The following is a 23653-nucleotide window of genomic DNA, read 5'->3' as shown; positions in this document are numbered from 1 at the left end:
TAAACACAAAATCAACCATTCCCTGTATATCAGAATACTGAATTTAATTTTAAAAGAAAATCTAAGGCTATATGTGAGTCTTTTACAGTTAATGACTACTCCAAAATATCTATCCTCTGGTATAGCAGAAAGAGCAGTTACTGAGATCAGAGTCCACATTTCACCTTTGCCTTTCCAGTTAGTTAAATCTAACTTCTTGTTCCCAGAATTTCTTATGTTTAAATATATCATTGCTTTAAAACTTGCCTGGCTTTTTCTTAAACACATAGAGTAGTTAAAAAAAATAATAAAAAAATTCTTCACCAGGGTATGGGGTTTCATCCATTACACTCAGATTTTCAAGGAGATCCTAGTTCGGAAGTATGAGTCATTGTCAATGAGTACTAAGGGACTTATTAAGAAACTCATTATCAGCATGATAGACCATAACTAACACTGTGGAGCCACAGTGGCTGTGCCCATCAAGAGCAGCGAGAAACTGTAATCCACATAATCTTAGCTTTTGAGGATATAGATTAACATGGAGATTTTAATGTTTTTTCAGAACCTCTGTCCACTTGGGCAGTACCTTACAACATAATTACACTAAATTCAGATACTTTACACATTAAGATTTAAAGAATACTTCTGGTACATGTTTATTAGTCACTTAAAATACTCGGGTTCAGACTCCAAGGCACAGATGTGTACTATGAAGCCATACAAAAGATCCAGAATGTTTCTGGTTATTATTTCTGGAACCAAAGTGAGGATATGAAACCACATCTTCTGCATGATTAAAATTCTCTCTAACATGAAACTTTTTATTCCTCTAACTGGGTCACAGATGAGCAAACAGCATTAAGCAAAGTTAGGATTCACCTAAACATGAAGGGAAAGACTGATCTTGTAAATGCATGTATGTCATGACTAATACCTCTTCTTAACACTGTTTGACACACCTCATTCAAAGAGGAAATTTAGGTGAGTTACCTGACAATGCTGGTCATGGTATTTAAGATCACTAAAAGATCCAACACTGATGCTTTCTGGCTTTGAAAAGCCTTATGATGACTGACAATTAAAATAGTAACTCTCAGGAAGATAACGTGTAATTGAAGAAATGATAAAAAATAACCCCCTGATAGAAGTGGCAAAGCCCTTTACAAAGCAAAATGAGGTATGCTCTTTCCCTCCAGGTATTTACCTTATGGCAAAAAAGGCCAAACATTCTGGAAGAGACATTGCATGAGATCTGTGATGCACAAGAAATGTTGCCTTATGGCCTACCATTGAGGAGGAAAAATATACACACACGGCTCTTGTGGTTTAACCAGACAGCTCTATCCATCCCCTTACAGAAATAAATCAACATAAAAGCAAAAATCTGTGCAGGGAAGGGTCATTGGTAGAAATCACTTATCAGTGTAAAAATCAAGCAAACAAGTAAGGTTTATATAAACATTCTTATTCAAGAGTAGCCTTGCAATCTTGAGAAACAAAGGAATGCAGATTTTGGAAAATACCTTTCTAAAAACAAAAGATGCCAGTGCCAAAGTTGCAGCTGTAACCATGTTGGAGTATCTTGTTAAAACATTCAACACAGAAGAGTAATACCATAAAATGTTTTATAATATATTCTTTCAGAAACACGTAATAATTTTGTTGACAACTTTTAGCCCGTTACTTGCATTAATAAATCCTCTATTAGGTTTCTCCCTGCACATGGTCCAAATACTTGCAAGTAGTTTGGATGCCTCATCTCTGGCAATATGAGATATTCCATGTGTAAATAAGAATGAAAAGTAAAGGTTCTTTCTATAAGCACCTTTCCAAATACACAAAAGCCAAACCATTCCCTCTACCACTGCCTCAGCACACAGAGCCCAAGCCCAGCAAACCCAGCCATCAACTAACTTCCAAGTCAAATCATGAAGAAATTCTTCTGGCCATCAGTTAGCTAAATCCATATCGCATGGTCAAACTAGATGTGTGGCAGTGGCAGCTAGACAGCCACTTGCAAGTTCAGACTTTCAGATATGCTTGCTGGAAGCCACAGCTGCAATGGCGTTGTAATGCAGCTTCAGACCATCCCACCAGTTTGTGAAGAGAGAAGGCAGTGGTCCAAACTGTCCATAAATCACTGTTGAGCAAGGCAGACTCTCAGTAGGTAACTCTGAGAGCTCTGGGGACAGTGTGACACTTGTCACCTGAAGTGTTTCCCCTGTCCTTGAAGCTCTTGCGCCAGGGCCCTAGTAGGAAATTTTCTACTAGCAAACGACAGGAAAAACATTGGCCACTTCTTCGAGCCACACACCCAAATGCTTAACATGTTTCATGAAGCTCACTCAGCAACACACATTTGTATACTTCCAAGATACAGGTCAAATCAGGTCATGGCTTGCACGCCTTCAAAAAATCTCTGACAGTGGGGCACTGCCTGCTCATCTGTTAAAACCTTGGTCCCCATAAGCTGTGAAGAAGAGACAAGACCGTTTCGGTCAGCTCTGCTGATCACCTGCCCATGCTCCCAACCTTGAGGGCACCTACGGGAGCAGCAAGTCCTGCGTGACATTGGGAAAGAAAGGCTGAGAAAAGACACAACTGCTGTCGGTGAACACACCAGGAAAGAGAGCAGAGGCAACAGGAAGAGCTACTGCACTGAAGGACAATGCCAGAATACAAGCAGATGGGGTTAAATTGGCTGTGAGTAAGTGCAAGCTAGACATTTCGGTCACTAACCATCACCACAAAGGTAGTATTTCACAACAGAAACAGAATGGGGTGGGGGAAATCCCCTTCTTTTAAGATGAATCTGTCTATAAATGGGATTACATGACATGGTGCTGAAAAGGGACTGCACCTGATTACCACAAAGGTGGTCTTTTACTATAGCAGCTTTATTTGAAGAATGGAGCAGGTATGTAAATGTGCCTACTTGCAGGTGCCCACATACACACACAACAAAAGGCATTTGTGGCCACTTGTGTTGACATCTTCTAAAAGAGCAGTTTAGCCAGAGGTTTTAGAAGGACATTAATAATAACAGCTCCCAAGTTATGCAGCTCATTCTCTGGTACATCAGAAGCAGCAAAGGGACTTTCCTTGAAAGTACTAGCAACTAGCATCGGCATGCAGCTCAGGTAAAGGAATGACATCACCCTGTATCTCAAAAGCATTACCTCATCTCCTAATCCAAGGAGTGAGTCACCCAGGCAGTCAGCTGCAAATCTCTTGGCACAGAAAATGTAGGTTACCACGATGCACTTACACATTCCTCTGATCTGTCAATGTAAATAGCTATTTGTTCAGCTTCACTGGTCAGCAATATGGCACATAATTGTTAAGTGGCTTGTCTTTCAGAAGTAACACTTAAAAAAAACCACCCCACATTAACTATCTAGCCCTAAATGAGATGCTGCTCTTTTGCTCATTAAGAGTTTGAAGCTGAAGTTCTCCATTGGCTCAGCGCTGGGTGCCACAGCCCTATCAGCGGCGCTGGCTGCTCAATCTCCAGGCCGACGGGTGAGGTAATGCAGTTTCTAAAAAGCCTTCACAAAAAAGCAAAAAGGCATAACGATCCGAAATGGCATATGCTACCAGGGAATTTGCTGTCTAGACTCTTTACTGGAAAGGAGGGCACTGCATGCGAGATTCCACAGCAGGTTGATCGGTGCAGGAAGAAAGCTGCTGATTTATAGCAGTGGAGAAAAGAAAAAAAAAAAGAAAAAATATAATTGTGTAAACAAAGATCAAAACAAGCTGAAGCACTAAAGCTTCCTTGAGCTGTTTAACCGTTCAGTGTGACATTCACTTCCCATGCCTAACACTCAGTCTCATATGAAGCAAAAATCAAGCCTGTTCACCTGCAGACATACCTGAGACAAGCCTGGTGCCAAAACAGTCAATATTATCGTTTTCAGATGGGCTGGACTTTCCAATAACTCCAAGGAAATAACTAAATGCAGGTAAAATATTTTCCTTGGATTAGGAAGTGTTACATCTTTATGTTTTTCTAACACTTCAGCCTGTGGTTTTCAAACCTTCGTCTTACAATAAACTGCGAGAGCTTCTTTCCAGTTACTAATTAACTAAGACTAGCCTAGATGATCTTAAATGAAAAGGGTACCAATTTTTCTCCTCTATGATTATCTCTACAATAGGATTACTGTAACAAACAGGATCAAAGCCAACATCAGGCACGTTCTTAAGAAAGCAACTTCTCAGTGAGAACTGTGTCTTTTAAGCCCCTTGAAAATCAATCTAGGCAACATATTAAAAGGCACATAAGTCAAGCTTCACACTAAAGGGTATAAACAAGAGTTTGCACAAAGCTAAGAAAGCAATCATTGTATGTTCCACATTTAAAAAAAAATAAAAATCATAGGCCTACAGTAATACAGATATACCCACTATAAATGTTTATAGATTTTTCAGGTGAGATAGATATATAGATAGATAGATAGATAGATATGTATGCACAAACACACTGGGCAAGGTCTAGAGATGTCCGTAGTTCAGGTTAGTCTGAAACTGATTTATTGTCTGCTGTTTTTTAGTATGCATGCAGGGAGGTATCTGCATAGATGCACTGGTTTATGACTCCCTTCCAATGAAAGAGGTTGTTTCTCCTCCTCAGTTTGCATTTCAGAACGTTAATTCATCTGTTTTCCCTTCAGCTACCTGCAGAAATCCCGAAGCACAGGGTACTACAAGGATAACAGGATACTATTACAGACAGGCAAACCCTCATTAAATAGGAGCAGACTGGGATGAAGGGGCCAACTAAAGTCTAAGGAGATATTTTTTCTTCAAACTTTCTGCAAGGCCCACATCATCACTGCTACCTTAAGAAGAGAACAAAGACCCAGGCACCAGCACAATCTTTTGAAAAACAAAGGCTATTGAGTTAAGCTATTCCACTGCCTAAAGTACTGGTAAAAACCCCAACTATTCTTCAGAGCATACAGTGTTGTTTAACCAGCCAAGGAAGAAGAAAATTGACTGCAAAGAGGAGTCCATGATTTAGATCAGTAAAACGACCTTCTGAGACATGTTCAAGGCCAATGAGGAAGCTAAAGCAGGAAACACCAGCACACAAGTGGTTGTTTTGTCTAAAAAAACTTTCCTTCTTGTGAACACCATTACTTCTGATCTCAGCACTGCACTATTTACAAAGTGTGCATCTGTTCCTGACTACCTCGTGTTTTGGTTAACCAGCATATGTACCCAAACCGTCTTCAAGACCAGATCTGTGAGAAAGGCTACACGTGGACATCTGATGAATCAGTATTTGATGGAGCAGTTTATGGAGGCAGGATTTAGCAGCCTTCCTCTACTGAAGAGCTGCCTGTGCCAGAGCAGCACATCAGTGAAGACATGGAAATAGGTTTCATCTCAGCTGGTGTGTGACACAGGAAAAGGGCACACCAGCTCTGCACAGCAACAAGTGAGTGCAGATGTTTCTCACCCGGAGGATGATTTTTACCATCAGGCCGCACAGCTCACCCAGTAACAGTTCACAGGATCTGTCAAGTGACCAGACCTGGTCCCCTGCTCCTGCCCATGTTAAGGTCCTTATGACAGAAGTTTCTATCCATCATGGTCTTTCTTCTCCTTCCACCACCACCCTTACTCCATGAGCTGGTAGTTTCCATTTAGTTTTTCACTGGTTAGAGAAGACCGGACCAAGTCATAAATGTAATTTTCATGGCCCTGTATTTTGTGTATGATGAGTGCATGAAGCGATGCTGTAATCCTGTACCTGGATGAGTATTAGAGAACTAATTTGAAAACTTTTTTTCTCTCTCCTCAAAGCAACACCTGCAACGTCCTTCCAAGAACTTTAATAAATGACTACAGCTGGTATCTCTGTCATGACTCCACACTTCAGATCTTAAAATCTGATCAGGTGTAAGCTACCAGAGTCCCAAGAAAACTGTCTTTTACACAAACAGTGCGAAAAGCAACATATGACAGCAGCTTCAGAGCTTCAGAATTATAGCGTGATGCTGAAGAGTATCTTGTTCAGCTTAAGTTTGCCATTAAAACACTTAGTCCTACTCTGTCCTCTGCCCTCCCTTGAAGAGCCAGGCAGGGAGCTGGACCAACTGCAGCGTGCTAACTAGACCACCCCAGCTTCAAAAGAGATCTGGTCCCCAGTACTATTTGCTGTGCAAACAGATCCTTCTTCTGATGACTAGCAAACTAAAATACCACCATTACTTTAATCATAGTCAAACAAGACTTGGGGTTTTGACTACAGAGATGCCAGCCTGTTCTGCTGCCATGGTAACAGACTTTTAAAAACTCTTCTCTTTGATAATAATAAAAAAACCCAACACATGCACTGTGCTTAAAGAAAGACTATTTTGACATTATTCCATCCCCCTTTAACATTGTACATTTTATTAATAAGAAAAGACCACAACAATCTTCTGGAACTTAAGTGCAGTCTTCCCTGAGAAAAAATGGTGCTGCTGCTACTGAGCCCATCACTGAGCTCCTTAAAACTAATAGCACACAAGGGAGAAGATTAGCGAAGAAAATTAGAATTACCCCAAGCCCTTGTCTCTACAGAAACAGGCTCTATGCAGAAGCTCATTAACCACCATGTCAAAATTGGTACTCATATTGGGTTTGCATGGCAAGGTTCTGGTAGTGAGGGGCCTACAGGAGTGGCTTCTTGTGAGAAGTTGCTAGCAGCTTCCCCCATGTCAGATAGAGCCAACCCCAGCCAGCTCCAAGAAGGACCTGCCGCTGGCCAAGGCTAAGCCCATCAGTGACAGTGGTAGCACCTCTGGGATAACGTTTTTAAGAAGAAGGAAAAGAAAGCTGCGCAACTGCAGTTGGAGAGAGGAGAGAGGCGGGGGGAGAGCAGCAGCCCCACAAGCCCCCAACAGGGCCACAAGAGGCCGGAGCAGTGCCAGGCGCTGAGCAGACGTGGCCCCCAGCCTGTGGGGCAGGCCCTGCCTGTGCCCCCCAGCTCATGGAGGTCCATGGTGGAGCAGATATCCACCTGCAGCCCAGCAAGGGCCTCACACTGACGCAGGGGGATGCCTGATAGAGGCTGTGACCTACTGGCAGCCCATGCTGGGCTCCTGGCAGGGCCTGTGGCCCCATTGGAGAGAAGAGGTTGGGCCGGGGCAGATTTGCTGGCTGGGCTTGTGACCCCATGGGGGACTCACGCTGGAGCCAGCTGTTCTTGAAAGACTGCACCCTGCGGAAGGGACCCTCACTGGAGCAGTGTGTGAAAAACTGCAGCCCGTGGGAAGGACTGATGTTGGAGCAGTTCATGGAGGACTGTCTCCCGTGGGAGGGACCCCATGCTGGAGCACAGCAGGACTGTGAAGAGCCCTCCCCCGAGGAAGGAGGAGCAGCTGATGCAGCATGTGATGGACTGACTGCAGCCCCATTCCCTGTCCCCTGCACTGCTGGTGGGAGTGGGGAGAGAGCCTGGGAGTGAAGCTGAGCCTGGGAAGAAGGGAAGGGGCTGGGGGGAAAGGGTCTATAAGATATGTTTTTATTTCTCGTTATCCTACTCTGATTTGATTGGTAATAAATCAAACTAATCTTTCCTCATGTCCAGTCCGTGAGGGTAACTAGTGAGTTACTAGAGACACCCTCTGTGTCCTTATCTTGACCCACAAGCCTTGCATTATATTTTCTCTCCCTAGCCTGGCTGAGGAGAGTGATAGAGTGGCTTTGGTGAGCACCTGGCACCCAGCCAGGGTCAACCCAGCACAGAGCTGTTCCAGTATTGGGATGTTTTAAGACAATGTTTTAACTGCATCACCACCTCCGTCTCCCCCACAGCTCTCTTGCAGGCTACTTGGGCTCCTATGGCACCACCTGGGAGCTAAGCAAGATGCTTCTCTTCAGAGATAGGGAAAATGGACGATAGCAGAAGCCCAGGTCACTCTGAGGGTCCAGGATTCAAGCTGATCTCTGCCAGACTTGGCATGTTTCTTCCCCTGGCCCTGCCTGGATAGTGTGCTTTTTTTTGTAAGGACACAGAGTCAATGTGTTTTCAAAGTTTAAGTCACAGAGCAACTCCCATAGGAAAAAGGGAGCCCCAGCACCAGAGAACAGAACACGGCAAATGCACAGTCTCGTTTTTCAAGGATGCAAAGAAAGTAGAGTGCACAAAGCATGCAGTGACTCTGACAGAAAGATTAATAGTTACCTGCATATGGAAGAAAAAGTCCAGAAGAAATTCAGAAATGAGATGTCAGCAGCTGTATTGCTAGAGGAATGGTTTTCTAAATTAAAATGCTTAGAACTGGAAACAGGCACTTTCTTTTACATACAAAAATACAGGTGGAAAGTTCAAAAAGGCTTTAGGGCAGAGTAAGTCACTTTGTTGTGTATCAGGCAGCTGAGGTCCAAATACCTAAGTTATCCATTCCCTGTGCTGAAACATGTATTTGTCTAGACATTACTAGAGTCAATCCATTTTAATATCTGTAAACACTAGAACTGCTTAACAGCTGATACAAAATGTGCAGTGTACCATATGTAATTGTATGTAAAACTCTAAATATGTATGTAGGAATGTAAATATATAAAAAACCAAGCTCTCTCTCTCTGTCTTTATCTTAACCCATGAGACTTATCTCGACCCATTAGGTGAAGGGTCTAGAACACAACCCTGAGAGGAGCAGCCAAATGAACTGGGGTTGTTTAGCCTGGAGAAAAGGAGGCTGAGGGGAGACCTTACCACTCTCTATGATCTTAAAGGTCTTTTCCAACCTAAATGATTCTATGACTCTACTATAAAATATAACAAAACAACAGAGGCAGTGAGCTGATGGTAAACGTCCTTTCCAAGATTTGCAGCATTTTAACCATGTCTGTGAGCATGACAGTTGACAGCTGGTCACAAACTTTAGCCCAGAGTGACTCTGAGAAACTTTCCTGGCTTTGTTCAAGGCAGAGCATCACTTGTGAGGACTAGGGTTGAGAACTCTGACACCATACAAGCCACAAGATCTTGTTCTGTAGCTTCCCACGTGTCTCCTAACGGAAACTGTCGTCCCCCCAAACATCCTCACAGTACAAGTGAGAGGACACACATCAGCACTTTATCAGAGCTTTATCAGTACTAACTACATCAAGTGTCAGCCAGAATGACACCAAGCTAGAAGTCTTGTTTAGTTTTTTAATTGAAAAAAAATTGAACTAAGATGATAGTCTTTAAAAGATATGTAGTTTTGATAAACAGACAAGACCACTTGTCTAAGCAACAGCTCTACTTGTCACCTTGGCAAAAATCAATGATGTGGCATCATACTAACCACTAACTCTGCTCAGGCATCCATCAGCAATTCCCTTTCTCCACAGGTCTACCACTTCACATTAGTAAGTTTGGTTGGTTGCATTTCCTAGAAAAATACAACTTCTCACTACCTGAATATTTCAAAACAATTAAGTCTTTTGCTGATGAGTTTTTGTCCACTAAACATCATTAGAAGTTTATTTTCAGGAGAACTATAAACTATGGTTTTTTGTTTCACCAAGAAAGCAGCAAAGGTCTGTACTCAGAAATCCACATGTGTCTCTAGTAATTCCCAAGCCCATTACTTCTTTATGGCTATGCAGACTGTGCACGTTTCCTGCAACGCAAATGAAAATAAGACTTTTGGCATCAAGAATCATAATTTATCTATGTAATTAAAAAGCAGTCACATCTATTCTCTTCTTGTAAAAGACAGGCTCCACTCCCCCTTATAGCCCTAATAAGTCTTTTCTGCCTCAATTGCAATTAGAATTTATCTTCTTTTGAAGTACAGTACTGGACACTCACTTCTTATTCATTATGAGCTTTTCCAGGACCATTTAGTATCTCTCTACCCACAGGCAGCACAGGATTGCATTTCCTTCCCCTCCAGAGGAATCAAGATAGCAGCTGATAACCTGTCACAGGATCTCTTAGTACACAGTATTCTCAGTTTTAAACTGGTCACCTTCAACCTTCAACAAAATTGTTGTTATCAAGTCCCATATCTTGTATTTCAATTTGTACAGTTTAATTCCATTTCTATTATAGAAAACCTGTATGACTGAGAACTGGATAATGCCCCTGTCTTCCTCTACAGGAATAACACCTCCAGCTATCAAAGCATCTGGTGGTCCTACATCCATCTCAGTAGTACATAAAAAAAAAAAGATATCAGTTACAGGACACAAGGAATTCTACTATAATACTCTTCCAGACAACTAAAATTATAGCACCTTACCTGCAAGGAAATAGATTAGTCACTGTCAATAACAAGTCCATTGATTTACACTCTGCCTGCTTGAACAGAGTGGCAATTTGGGTCTTTACATCTGTTCACAACATATTACAGCTGTAAAGTAATTTTAAAGCATTAACAGGAATTTTAAAAAGTTTATTCTTTGCTTTGTTGAGTAAAACTTTGCTGTAGAAAGTTTTGCAGATACTCAAACACTTAAGAGAGCCACCTTGTTATTCTCTGTATATGGAAGCCTGACCCCACCGCACAGTATTTGCTCCTGCAAGCAGCCTGTACATTTGCACAAAGGCTCTTCCAAGCACTGAGCAGGAAAGATTGCTTCTGTTGCTGATGTGCCCCATGTCAGATGTTTTAAGATGCACAAACACACTAAAAGTTGATTAACACTAGTGAGCTGGACAAAGCCATTGTTTTTAAGCAGAATCCAGAGAGAAAGCCATTTTCTCAGAATGTTTGTGTAGTTTGAAACTAATACTTTTGTTCATCCAGTGACTGTTAGCAGAGTCAGAACAGATTTATACAGGTTTAATAGAAATTCATAATATTCAGCACTGTATTCAACAGCTGCTATCAAACAAGTCTGACTGACATTCACCACCCATGTCCAAAATAAACGTATCTCAACTTTTTGTTTGATGATATTTACAGGCAGTGACTTAACTGAAAAAAAAACTGAAGTAGAAAGCCATGGATCAAACAAAAACTTTTCATTCAAGTTAATAAAATGCTGCCGCAGGGATGCCCTAAGTGGTGGGTGACTTTCCTAAATTGATGTCACAAGATTTCTCTTTCAAAGAGACTGTTATTTACCCTCCCCTAACCTCTGGGAGGGCCCATAAAAGAATTCAGAAACCACAACTCAAGCCCCTCATAGGGTGTTTTGACCTCTTGTCTTGCCCTGACCTGCTTCAGTGTGGGTTTTCCAATTTCTTCTACACCAAAGTGTAAGAGGCCAAAGGACGACAGCTGCTGAATTTCTTCCCACATTCCCAAAGTGACTCAGGACAACTTTTGGCTTTTCTCTGGCTTGACTAGGTACAGAGGTTGCCTTATCCAATGTGCAGGAAAGTGCAGGCAGTCAGTACCTTAAAGTGATTCCCAGGTGCCTCAACACTTCACAGCAGAACTTATTATTTCTTTTGGGTAGCCAAAGCACTGAAAAATTGAAAATGTTTATGATGGTGACAAGGGGGGGGGGGGGGGGGGGGGGGGGGAAAGATACATTCCTACTGTACGTTAAATCCTGTCACTAGTGCAGCTTTGGAGATTTCAAAACCCTTTCCCAACTCACTGCTTTAAGCATCAGGGTGTCCTCTCCAAAGGGCAAAAAAGGAACAATCTGCTAAAGGTATCTATGGGTTCACTTTGTTTACAACCCAATTAATTTTCAGTTGAGTTCAGTATGAAACTTCTTTGTGCCTCCACATTTATCTGGAGGAAACAATATAATACTGGGCTATTCAACAAAAACATTCCACTTTTATGTCCAAAAAAGATCACACAGATATCTAAGTTTGTAGAAAAATTTATTTTACGTAATTATCATGATAAGAAAATAGCAAGAATTCAATATATATACCATGAAATTCAAATACACTGAAAGCCTTTAGAGGGATAAGGATGTTGACAAATTTTGTGACACAAGATAACCCAATTATTTCATTTTTCCCAGCATACCATTGTATGTTTACTATGACTGCTATAAGTGTCAACCTTGTGGGCTAAAACTCATTTTGTCCCATGATCAGCAGTCTCTCAAATAAGGAAATAAGATGCTTGCTTAGGGAATAGTCTGTAACAGCCATCATGAGCCAGTGCAGTTACTTTTATTGAGTACATCCCAGCGTACCCTCTACCCAGAGCACTGAAACTACTACGACTGGAGCTGCGCCGTCAGGCTGAACTCCCTGCAGTGTTCCTGACAGCACATATTAAAACTCCTTCTCATCAAACATCAGCTACCAGCTTTTTCACAGGAGTATCTCTGCCATTTATCCAGCCCACAGTAGGCTTTTTTCCTGTCTCCATCTTTTTTCCAGCCTCCCAGTGTCCCATCAGTCAGTAGCCACAATGGCTAGTCATTCTAATATACAGGCAAGTTCACACTTTCATTTCTCTCATATAATAGATGCTCATAAAAGAAAAAGCAGCCCATTAAGTAATATGAAGCTATGCAGGTAAAAGAACACATCACCCTCATTAGTAAACAACAACAGTCTCATAATGATGTGCTATGAACCATTTCCACTGCTTGAATGGCAGTTTGCTATTTTCACTATGATTAAGCATCGTTATTTTAACAGGCTGTTTCTCCCAAAAGTATTCTCTTCTGCCTAAGTACAGACAATGTATTCATTACAAAGTTAAATTTTAAAGAGTAAATTTAAGTGTTTTCATTAAAAGTAACCTCTCTTTTAGAAAAGCTGAGATTCAATGATTTCACCCTGAACTTCAACAGGCAATCTTTATGTGCAGGTAACAAGAAATCTTGCAATTGTAAACATACAGCTTTTATAGAGAAGGGATTTTCATTTTAACACAGCAGATAAGGAAACAAAGTTTTTAAATTCTTAAGCACAACACTGAAATGCAAAGTCGTAACTTTTCAGCAATGGCACCCTGGCCATGATTGTTTATGTTGAAGCTTGGAGTCAAGGAATGAATTTTATCACTTTAGTTACCCAGACACACAATTAGTAGTTCAGCAGCCTTGCCTTTCTAATTGATCTGTTCACATGACAAATTATGAACATCTCACTTGTCAGTGTTTTAAGCAGTAGTTTCAAGATCTGAAGTGTTTGACAGAGCTGCTGGAACATTTGAAATTTTACTACCTCCCTTTCCTAATTAACACATGAGCTCCAGACAGCCAAGTCGACATTTTAGTTAGGCAAAGGAAGTAACTACAGTTCTATTAAACGTTGAAAGTTTGGAGATCTAATGTCTTTTCTTAAAAGGCACTTTGAAATTAAATTTATACTTTTGCATCAGGACCTGGAACTACAGTTCATTGCACTCTCACCCAAGATAGTTAGAAAAAAACCTCATCAAAACAATTAAGACAAAAACACACCTTCACTCTGAAAGAACACAAATCCTTAGCACTGCAAGTGTAATGCAAAAAGTGTTACTCATCTGCCATTTCTTGCAAGATGATTTAGGTTTACAGCTTACATAAAGATACTGTTCTATGATGAAGATAATATTGTGGTTGCAAGCGCAGAGACCTTGTTACCTCAAAAAGGTTGGAAGAAGAAAAATCCTCAGTATAAGGGAGAGTAAAACTTAACATGCTACATGCCCAAATCAGAGAGGAAATACTGTAGAGTAGGGAGACAACAGACTCTTAAGACTTTAATGAATTTAATGTTTTGACCCAAACCAGAATTGTCCCAACAATTCTAATGAGGCCCATTACTCACTCTAGTGTCTAGACTCACTGCATGAAGTCTTCCAGCTGATACTGACAGCAGATTAAACATTTAAATATTTAAATGTTTAAAATAAATATTTAAATGTTTGTGTAGCTTATTTTGAGTATTCATCACTTTTGTTTCTTGTTAAATTCTGTCTCATCTTAACAGCATTTGTTTACATGACAGTAATTCTAAGAAGGCCTATATTCACAACGCTTAACAGCTTCTAAAGGGCCAGAATGAAGTTTTACTTCCAAAATTAGTTCTCTCATAGGCTCTGCATCTTAACTGCCAAAATCCATCAGTGTCTTTGGCCACAGTTGTAGAAATGAAACTATTTGAAAGCCTATCTGAAAACTTCCCATATGCATAACAAAAGCTCTTCAAAAGTGTTTTTTTATGCCTACCGCAACCTACTACCTTGAAGCCACAAACCAGAATTGGACAAACTACAGTTTTTGTTGCCTAAGCACCAATCTTTCATTTCTACAGTCACACCACATTGGAAAACAATCAAAACTCTGGACAGACCAGTTAAGTGATAAAATCTATATTTGTAAAAACACTTCTTTAGTATTAAATGCTTGCATTCTCAAAATCTTTAAAAACTTGGGCTGTCTTAATTTGTAGTGAAAAAATGAAGTTTATATTTGCACAGATTTCAAATGTGTGTTTTATAACCGGTGGTTCTATTTTCACTATGGTCATCAGAAACTATTTGTAGCAACAGATAACAGACCAATATTTTAAGTACACAGTATTGAAAACATTTGTGAAGGACCACAGTTTATAACTGACACCTGCCTCTTTACAGTTTTTGTATTCTTTTCAGTTCTGCTCCAGAATGTATTTTTTTGGGGAAAATTATTTCCAAAGTGTTTTTTCTTAAACACAAAACCACATCTGAGCAAGTCTCAAAAAGTTGCATCCATAAATAAAATTCTCTCTCAGAAACAAAGGAACACAATTTAACATTCACATTATTTTTGCAATAAGAGATACCTATTACTAGTTCTCATACTTACACTACTACCACAGCAGCAGACCAAATCTTTCCTTGGCCTTCTTCATACCAGGACAGGGGTCATGTAAACAGACAGCAACAAAGAACCGCAAGCAAGAAGCTCATATAGTCAGAATACCCCTAAATTCAACTTTCACTCTCAAACGTGCATCACTCAAAAGCATGATACAGGACTGGTCATCAAATTCAACCATCCACGACAGTGAAGGACTGTGCATTTGTCATCACCACAAACTACCTCTTAGTTGGTATATTTATTCCTCCTAATTCTAGGAGAGAATGACTCACGGATCTCACTTCTTCAGTGCAGGAAAAAACACACCACCAAAAACTTCCTTCTAATATCTAGCCTAAGTTTATTCAAACTGATGGTGGAAATAGCACCAAACAAGACCTTTAACTCTTTAGATTTCCTTAAAGCAAGAAGCGATGGAACCTTTTACCACTCGGTACTGTAGGGTGACCTTCAGCACTCTATTTTATTGCTAACACAGTCTATTTCATAGGCAGCCTGCTTATCTGGCATATTAAAAAAAAACACCAATCCTTTGTTCATTTATTAAGTCACAAGGACTTTTGCTTTTCTTGACAAAAAAAAAAAGCGCCAGTACTTGCCAAAACACACTCTAGTAATACAAAGCAGATGATCCTTTCATTTGCTTCCACTTACAAGTAACTTGTTTTCAATCAGCAATTACATACAATTCCCAAACTCAGTTACATCATCTAGTTTGATAGTTATCACATACGTCAATTGCAAGACTAAAATGCTGACACACTCTAGTTTGAAATGGCAACATGATATATGCAAGCCAAAAAAAGTTGGAAATAGCTACCAAACTTTATCCATGCTAAGTTTGCTGCATTATTTAACATCTATCAAATATGGAGGAAGTTGCATGCATTTTATTACAGAAAATTCTGGGTTTAAGGATTTAGTCAGGAAAGAGATTAAGCCTTACCTCTGGTTTACTAAGACTGGATGACACAAGAGAACCTGATCCCACATCCAGATCCCACTGTTTTCTCCCACTGTTTTCTGGATCCAGTGCAGCAATTCGTCCATCCAAAGTGCTAATAATTACTAGAGATCTGCAAGTCGGAAACATTCACAGTCAAAACTACAGCCGTATGAAGTTTATCTGTTAGCTGCTTTCTACATTTAATAGAGCGCGACTCCAACTTCAAAGTCATATCTATATTCTGCAAAACAGCAATTTAACTTTATCTAAAAATACGAGCTCTACCTAGATCACCAACAGAAAGTAGAAAAGTTGAAGCCTCCAGCTAGATGTCATAAAGTATTTCAATGCTGTAAGACACTTTCAGTTTCAGGGGAAGATAGTTGACTTTTTGCTCCCACATGCACATGTTAATCACTACAACACTGAAAGAGACCATCTTTTGAGATATTTATACAAATAAATATCCTATTTTTTCCAGTCCCTTCCACGCTGATCTTGAATATGCCCTTTCCAAACAACCTAAACCTGAAACTATTAATCCAGCAAATCAGTAAGTTTTCAATACCCCTGGATGAAACATCGAAATCATGAAGATTTGACAAGTCTTAGAATAAAACAAGTCTTGCCTAAGGCATACACAGGACACTAGAAACAACCTCCAATATCTGCAGACAACAAAGCAAGCAAACTGCCTTATGCAGCTTAGACTTTTAAGTAGACTATCTGGGGATATATAGTAACGGCAGGCTAGCTGTTGATTGATACAGGGCCTGAAGCTCATCAGTTTTAGCAAATCTTGTTTCTTACACAGCCTTACAATATAGAATAAGCATTTCTAGTTGAGCTAGAATTCAAGCATTAAAATAAAACAAACAACACCCCCCCGAAAATAAGCAAAAAAACCCTAACCACCACAGAGCCAAAACACTGACAAGTCATTTTTTAAAGGCTTTTTTTTTTCGTTGAAGATTGTCTCTGGCCTGAAAAAGCTGGGATATGTTGGCAGTTTTGGCTTGTAGCAGGCTCACCAATCTTCAAAGGCTGGAGGAGTAGCATGATCACTTTACAGACTGCTTACTCTGGAGGGGGTGGGGCCGAATCTAGTGACCCAGAAGGACCTTTGTAGACATCGGATTCAATAAGAATAAGGAACTGTATAAATAAACCTGATGGGTAGATTATTTCACTATTTTTGGGTGAGGGTAAAAGGGCAGGGGGATGTAATGATTCATATACGTGTCTGTGTGTGCATTAATTTAAACAATAAGGGACAATAAATTATTGTGTAGAACTGAAACCAAATACATTCACTTGTCCAAAGTTACCAGTGTAGTATTTGGAAGTTTAGAGAGGAAATTATAGGGGAGTATTGTTTTTTCTTTAAGGAGGGAAAAACTAAAATCATGATCTTAAAAACTTGTTCAAGGATAGCAGCTTATTACATTACCTCTAACAAAGGTCACTTAAAACACGGCAGTTTTACATGTAAAAGTAACTCACACATTTTATAGGTCCTTATACCATAGCACCATATTCTTAATAAATAGAAAACTAAATGCATCTTTAACCTGTACCAAAAAATAACATAGCAGCTCCCACTTCTGAGGGTGGCCAAGCATCACATTCCTCCAAAACCTTAGTTTAAGAGACTGTTAGAAAAATACCAATTGTGCAAATATTTGAACAGTAGAATACATGAGTTTTTATAAGCTGAGTACATACAATTATTCCAACGCTACAGAACCAAGACCGAGTTAATAATAAACCAGATTGCATTAGACTGTAAACAGGTGCTTGCTCACTAAAGGCCTTGGACACACATTTAACAGAATCCATTTGCTTTATGTTAAAACAATTTATCTTAAGCCCTCTAGCACTGCATAAAAATATTATTCCAAGCAGATCAATTTAAATTTTATGTTGATACAGCTGACAAGTAGGTTATAAAAGAAGTAGAAATGTAGCTAGAATGGAAAGAATTTTGGCAGTAAGACTGTAGAGAAAAATCCTACCATCATACTATGCAACATTTCCTTCCCATCCACTCCCATTGTTTTCCTTTAATTCTTCCTGCTTGACTTCTTCACATAACAAATGTTTTATGCCTCCGCATCTTACCTTTCCATATTATCTTTCCCCACCAGATGCAAACCTTCCCCAAGAATTCTCTCATTATTAAAGACTCACCACTGCCACCCAAGACAGCAGTTTTGGAATCTGTACCCGCATCATGACCTTTGGTCACCCAAATCATGGTATAACTGCACCTAGGTTTTAAATTTAGCCGATTAGGAAAGGCGGGGGGGCTGGGGGTGGAGATAATCATGCCTTCAGAGGGAACCCTTGTACCAGTAGCACACACTGAGAAACTGATTTAAGCAACTGCTTCTTCATACCCTAAAATTGTTACTTTTCTTGGGTGCAGTGGTATTCTTTATTTGTCCCTTTGGACACCAGCTCTATAATGGACTTTATTTCACAAACTCCACCTACTAAGCAAACACTTCAATGAGACGCAGGAACAGAACTGGCTTGGCTGTACCTAAATCTTGCATGTGGCTACTTTTAGAACCGGAACTACATGCAAGAAAAGTATTCATTTATCTCTGCTTTATTAATGAGTGCCTCATTTTGAACTAAATAATCAAGTTTCTGCTCCCATCTTCATCTTGGTCTTCAACAATAATCCTGCATGTCAGAAAAAAACTACTAAAAATCCTTAGTCTCATAATGAAATCCTTCATTACTTACTCTATTTTACTACAAATTAAAATCTTAATATCTGTTCTCCCCACCTCTGACCAACTCCACTGAGTCAAAATCCTGTCACCTGAACTCTGACTGGTGTAAGATCTGCAATTTGTCTACATGCACCCTAGACCCATGCTGGTGTTATATTTTCTCACAATCAGATTTTTCCTCTTTTCAAGTTTTCCCCCTTCCTCCGTGCGATCCCACTGCTTGAAGCTTTGCATACTGAGTGTATAAAGTGGTGACAAGAGATCTTCCCATCTTTCAGGTAGTCTAATCAAGCACTAGATTAACACATTCTGATAAAAACAATTCAGGCAACTACTTCAATAAACTATTTCAGAGCTTAAAAACAGGCAGACAACTTGCTTTTTATCACCCCACAGTGCTATCATAAGTTTACTGTAGCATATTATGCCCAATTCTTACAGCATATTCTTACAAATACCAGTAGAATACGGCCATGATTCAAGAATAAAGAGCTGTCCTTTTAGCAATCTCTTTGCAAGACTTTGCTGGCTGAAGAGGTTAGGCCTGTACCTGCAATTCCATTACATTAACTGAAATAGTGACATTCTGGGTGCCTCTTTGAGACACCTAACCAACAAGCTGCAAGGAAAAGCAATTCCTGCATTACCGTCTATTTTGGTTAAGCCTGATAAATGGTTATTCTCTGCAAAAGGGTACCTTATTACTGGCTTTATCAACACCACCTCCTGAGTGGAGTAAAGCTTCCAGATTACCTTGACCACAGAAGCCAGCTTCCATCAGGTTTTCTAAGACCACCAAATTAGACCTCAATTCTGCATACCACCACACAAAATACAAAATATTACACAACATAGGGTCAAAGGTCAAAAGTCACAACCATAATGCCAAGGAAGTGAGAAGCATAGAGACAAACAGCATCAAGGCTGCACATTGCTGAAACGGCAAGAGATCTGTTGAAAGTAAATCATGGACCATACTGGGGAATGAATCACATCACATCGACACTAGAGAAGGAAAAAACCCCAGAACACCAACACAAAACCAGAATTGCAATAATCTCCACAAAAAAAGAAAGAAAAAGGACTCGCTCCAAACTAGGCAGTTACTTAAATCCCAGGATCCATCAACCAGGCACTCGAAAAATGAACATAAGTAAAATAAAGACAACACTTAGGCACTTCACCTTGCCTCTAGCTGCTGCTCCAGAACATATCAGGAACCAGGTGATGGAGAAGAAGAAAATCCATTCTTACGAAAACCCTTACAGATGACTACCACGAGGACTAAAGCAAGGGTCCAGTACACACAGCACATACAAAGAGGTCTGTAATCACAGCACCTGGCAGAGACGAAGCTAATACTATAGTCAGATTTTATCTGCACTTGTGAGTATGAAAACACATCTGTACATAATTCCCCCACCCAGACCATCTAAAAACACCCTCCTACAGTTAAGTGAAAAAGTTTTCTATCTTATCCTCTCGCCCACAGGCATGAGCTTGTTACCAAAGTGCAGTTATGATGTTCCCCCTTGAAACCATGCAAAATACCTACTACAAACTTCCATATACATTAACAAAAAGCCAGTCTTGGGCCATAAAACCATTGTTTATACCCTATCATAAGCACAGCTCACTTTTTGAGATCAGGTGGCCTGAGCACAGCTCTGTTCTGCTTTACGGAACTGATGTGGTTTACCTATGAACATAAGGAAAGAGCTGAGATTGCAAGGGGAGACGTAAACAGGATAGAGGAGGAACTGTGATTTAGCTCATCTACACCATTTCACTGTGCAAAAACTTTGTATTTATTCGAGTTGTTTGTGCTAGAAAAACAAAGCAGAAGATCATTTTGGTGCAACATTTACCACTGTTCCTGTTTCAGTTTCAAAAAATGAAAACACAACCCTAATACCCTCAAAAGCCATTTGGGACATTGCAAATACAGCTGTTCATCAAACCTGAATTCTAAACAGCTATTCCAATTTCAAAAGCTGCATATTTGTATGTAAAGAGCACGGTAATCCACTAACCCTTGTATTTTCTTCTAGGAAATTAAAAAATCCTCAAACCCAAGATGATTACACTTACTTGCCTACAGCAAAATGTTTGGGGTTTTGGTTTTGTCAGATTTTTTTGCAGATTATACTGACCTGTTGTATTACACAGATATTTTATGGCTGGGGAACAATTAGCTGAGGCAAGTAGAAATCTCACAAATACACATTAAAAAAAAGAAAAAAAAAAAGAAAAAAAAAAAAGAAATGCAGGCAACTACTGTGGCCAGGCAGCCATTCTATTTTTATTTGATGACAGTGAATCTATTCCTATGCACTAATCAATTAAGAGAACAGCTACATTTAATCCAGGCTTAAATAAATAAATTGAACATTTTTAGTGTGTTTCACTTAGCTGTACTAGTCAAACAGAAAATTAATTTTAAAATATTTTCAGGACTAAATAAATGAAGGTCTTATTAAAAACTGAATACAGTAGCATTGTAATAAACTAAGTAGGACTTTGATGACCTGATACATGAAAGAATGATCCTGTTACTAACAGATAAATAGATTTTCCTCAAAGAAAACAGGATGCCAAGTTATCAGCCAGTTTCTTGCTTTAATTGAATGCTTGTGTACGCTAAAAAATAAAGCTTTGGACTCTTCATTTTTAGAACAGGTTCTCAAGTATAGTAGGCATTTAGATATGCACATCTTCCTTTAAGCTCTGGCTGTGGCTTATCACCTCATCTTTCTCAGCCAATTCAGAAACAAACCGGAAACAGCTCAGTAACCTTTCTGCAATTGAGTCATTCATTAAAATCTTCCTTTTGCCAGAGCTTCTTGCCACATGCAGTTATTAAGTATTTTATTTCCCCTTGCTACATTCTGAAACTTGTTCAGCAATTTGTCTTGCATGTTTGGCTTCCCTTCAAGCATACACCAGCATCTGCGTTTAACAGACAATTAAGTAAACAGGAAAACTGCAGTTTTTTAAAAACAAAAAGCAAGGATGACAGAAAGGGATACGATGCTCTGATCAACTGTGAGTTGTGGGTGCGGGAAAGAGTTTACACTACAGAGGCAGTGCTTTTGGGTCTCCCTCCCGCAGGCACAGAGCACTGCCACCCAGTAATAAGTCAAGGAAGGGATCGAGACTTGCTATTATTACCACGGTAAGCAGACTGGTCAGATGTCACATAGCATGATATCCGGCAGCTTATTTGTCTAGGAATTAACTACCAATCGTAGAAAAGAACAAGTACCTTAGCGATAGCGAGGTCCTGACATACCCTTGGCGACGGTGAGGTCCTGAAGCACCCTTCCCTTGCTGCCACTGCCCCCCCCTCGCCCCTCGGTCCGCCTGCCCATCACTGCAGCGCTACCCCGGCCCCACCACGGCACTCACCCCTTCCGCCCCCTCGCCCTGCTCCTCTCCTCCCGCCTTAGATACTTCCCGGCGCGTCCCTACAGCTCAGCCCCACGCACCAGCCTGCGGTACCCTGGTTCCCTCCCGCTCCCCCGACGAGCGACCTCCAGCCCAGCTCTCCCGCCTCTCCCCTCGGCCCTTCCCGCTCCAACCCCTCGGGCCCTGCCGAGCGCCGTTCCCCCGCCGCGCTCCCCGCCGAGCCCGCTCCCGCTCCCGCACCATCCCTTCCCTACGCACGACCCGCGGGACCGCGCGGCTCCCTTCCCACGCACCGCCCCCCGCCTCCAGCATCCCAGCTGCTGATCCCCAGCCTAGACACAGCCCCCCCGCCCCCGAACACCAACACCTTCTTCCCTCAGGCACCAACCCCCAGCCCGGCTACCGGCCCCACCAAGCGCTCACACACACACACCCCGCAACACCGCCACGCACCGAGCCCCCCGCCCAGACGGCTGGGCCCCCCTCAGCAGCCCCAGGCACTGACCCCCAGCCCGACAGCCGAGCCCCCTCAGAAGCCCCAGGCACTGACCCTCATCCCAGTCACCGACACCTCCACCCACCTGGCGCCGGTCCGGGCCTCTCCGCTCTCCTCAGGCTCCTGATCGCCGGTCGCCGCGGTAGTCACACCGGCCTCATCGTCCTCTACCGTCACGTCAGCGGAACCGGCCGGCAGAGCAGCGGGAGCGGCGGCCGCCCCCAGCCCGAAAGCGGCCTCCACAGCCACGGCATCGCCCGGCGGCGGCTCTGGGCCGCCCGCCGCTACCCCCAAGAGTACCAGTAACGTGAAGGCGGCCACAGCGCTGCGGTACCGCGGCCCCCGCATGGAGGGGCCCCGCCTCGCCCGCCGCCGCCAGCCGTTAGGACATGAACGCTGCCAACGCTGCCACCACTGCCGCCGCCACAGAATACGCTCGCGCCGCAGCCCTCCCCACAGCGCCCCGCCCGCCCGCCACGTACCGGCACTCCGCGCGCAACCGCCCCGACGCCACCGCCCGCCCCTCGCGGCGGAAAGTGAGCCCATTGGGCCAATGCCACGCCGCTCCGCCCGCCGCTTCGTCTTGATTGGTGAGGAAGAGAGGGATCGATGTTTGTCAACAGAGCCGCCGAGCCAATCGGAGTCAGGTCGCTCTCTCCCCTCCTTCTACCCCTGCCCCGACCAATCGAAAGCGCATGATTCACCGACCTGCTCTGGGATTGGCGGAACCGGCGCGCCACATGTGCTGCTGACTGGAGCGCCGAGCGGAGCGGCCCCGCCCCTTCCCTGCCGGCCCTCTGCCGGGCTGGAGACGTGGCTCTTCCTCCGTGTCGGCAGGGCGGGGCCAGCGGCGCGCACTACCCGGCGCGCGGGGCGGGGGGGAGCGGGTGAAGGTCCCCTACGGAGCGCAGTGGACCCGTCGGGCGGGAACGGCGGAGGCCGCCCGGCCCCGGCCCCGCAGCGTCCCCTGAGGGAGCGGCCGGCCCCGGCGGGGACGGGCACACGCACGCCGGTACCCACAGCTCCGCATACGAGCTCCGCTGAGGGGCCCGTAGCGGTCACCCCTTCCCGAGGCCGGTGGTTTATATTGCCTCACGCGCCCTCTCTAGCCGAGCGCCTTGTCTCCTTCAGGAAAGGGCATGGCGGGGCCAAGCACTCCCCTCAGGAGCTCGATACCGAGCTAAAGGCAGCCCTGGCTGGCCCGGCGGACAAGCTTGGCTGGGTAGGTGTGTGTGTGACACAACATGGTGACCAGTAGACCCAAGAACAGCTGCCCCAGCTCCGAAGCCATCTGTAGTACATTCAGCTCACATTTCCTCCTTGTTCTCACACATCTGGATTTGCTTTATCAAGCAGGTAGCACCTCTG

General features: G+C 42.5%; 1 protein-coding gene across 1 annotated transcript in view; it reads right to left on the bottom strand.

The window, feature by feature from the left end:
- Positions 1-22746, bottom strand: part of EIF2AK3 (eukaryotic translation initiation factor 2 alpha kinase 3) — a 45624-nt gene extending 22878 nt beyond the window's left edge. Inside the window, exons 1-2 of the mRNA XM_055795900.1 lie at positions 22371-22746; positions 15638-15767 (exon numbers count right to left, since the gene is read on the bottom strand). Of these exons, the coding sequence (XP_055651875.1) occupies positions 15638-15767; positions 22371-22633 (393 nt within the window). The 5' untranslated portion in view covers positions 22634-22746. The remainder of the gene's footprint in view (positions 1-15637; positions 15768-22370) is intronic.
- Between the last annotated feature and the right edge of the window lie 907 nt (positions 22747-23653).

The sequence above is a fragment of the Falco peregrinus genome, chromosome 2 (genome assembly GCF_023634155.1).
Source record: "Falco peregrinus isolate bFalPer1 chromosome 2, bFalPer1.pri, whole genome shotgun sequence".
Taxonomy (NCBI): domain Eukaryota; kingdom Metazoa; phylum Chordata; class Aves; order Falconiformes; family Falconidae; genus Falco; species Falco peregrinus.
The sequence above is the reverse complement of the archived record's forward strand: the minus strand, read 5'-3'. Positions and strand labels throughout refer to the sequence as shown.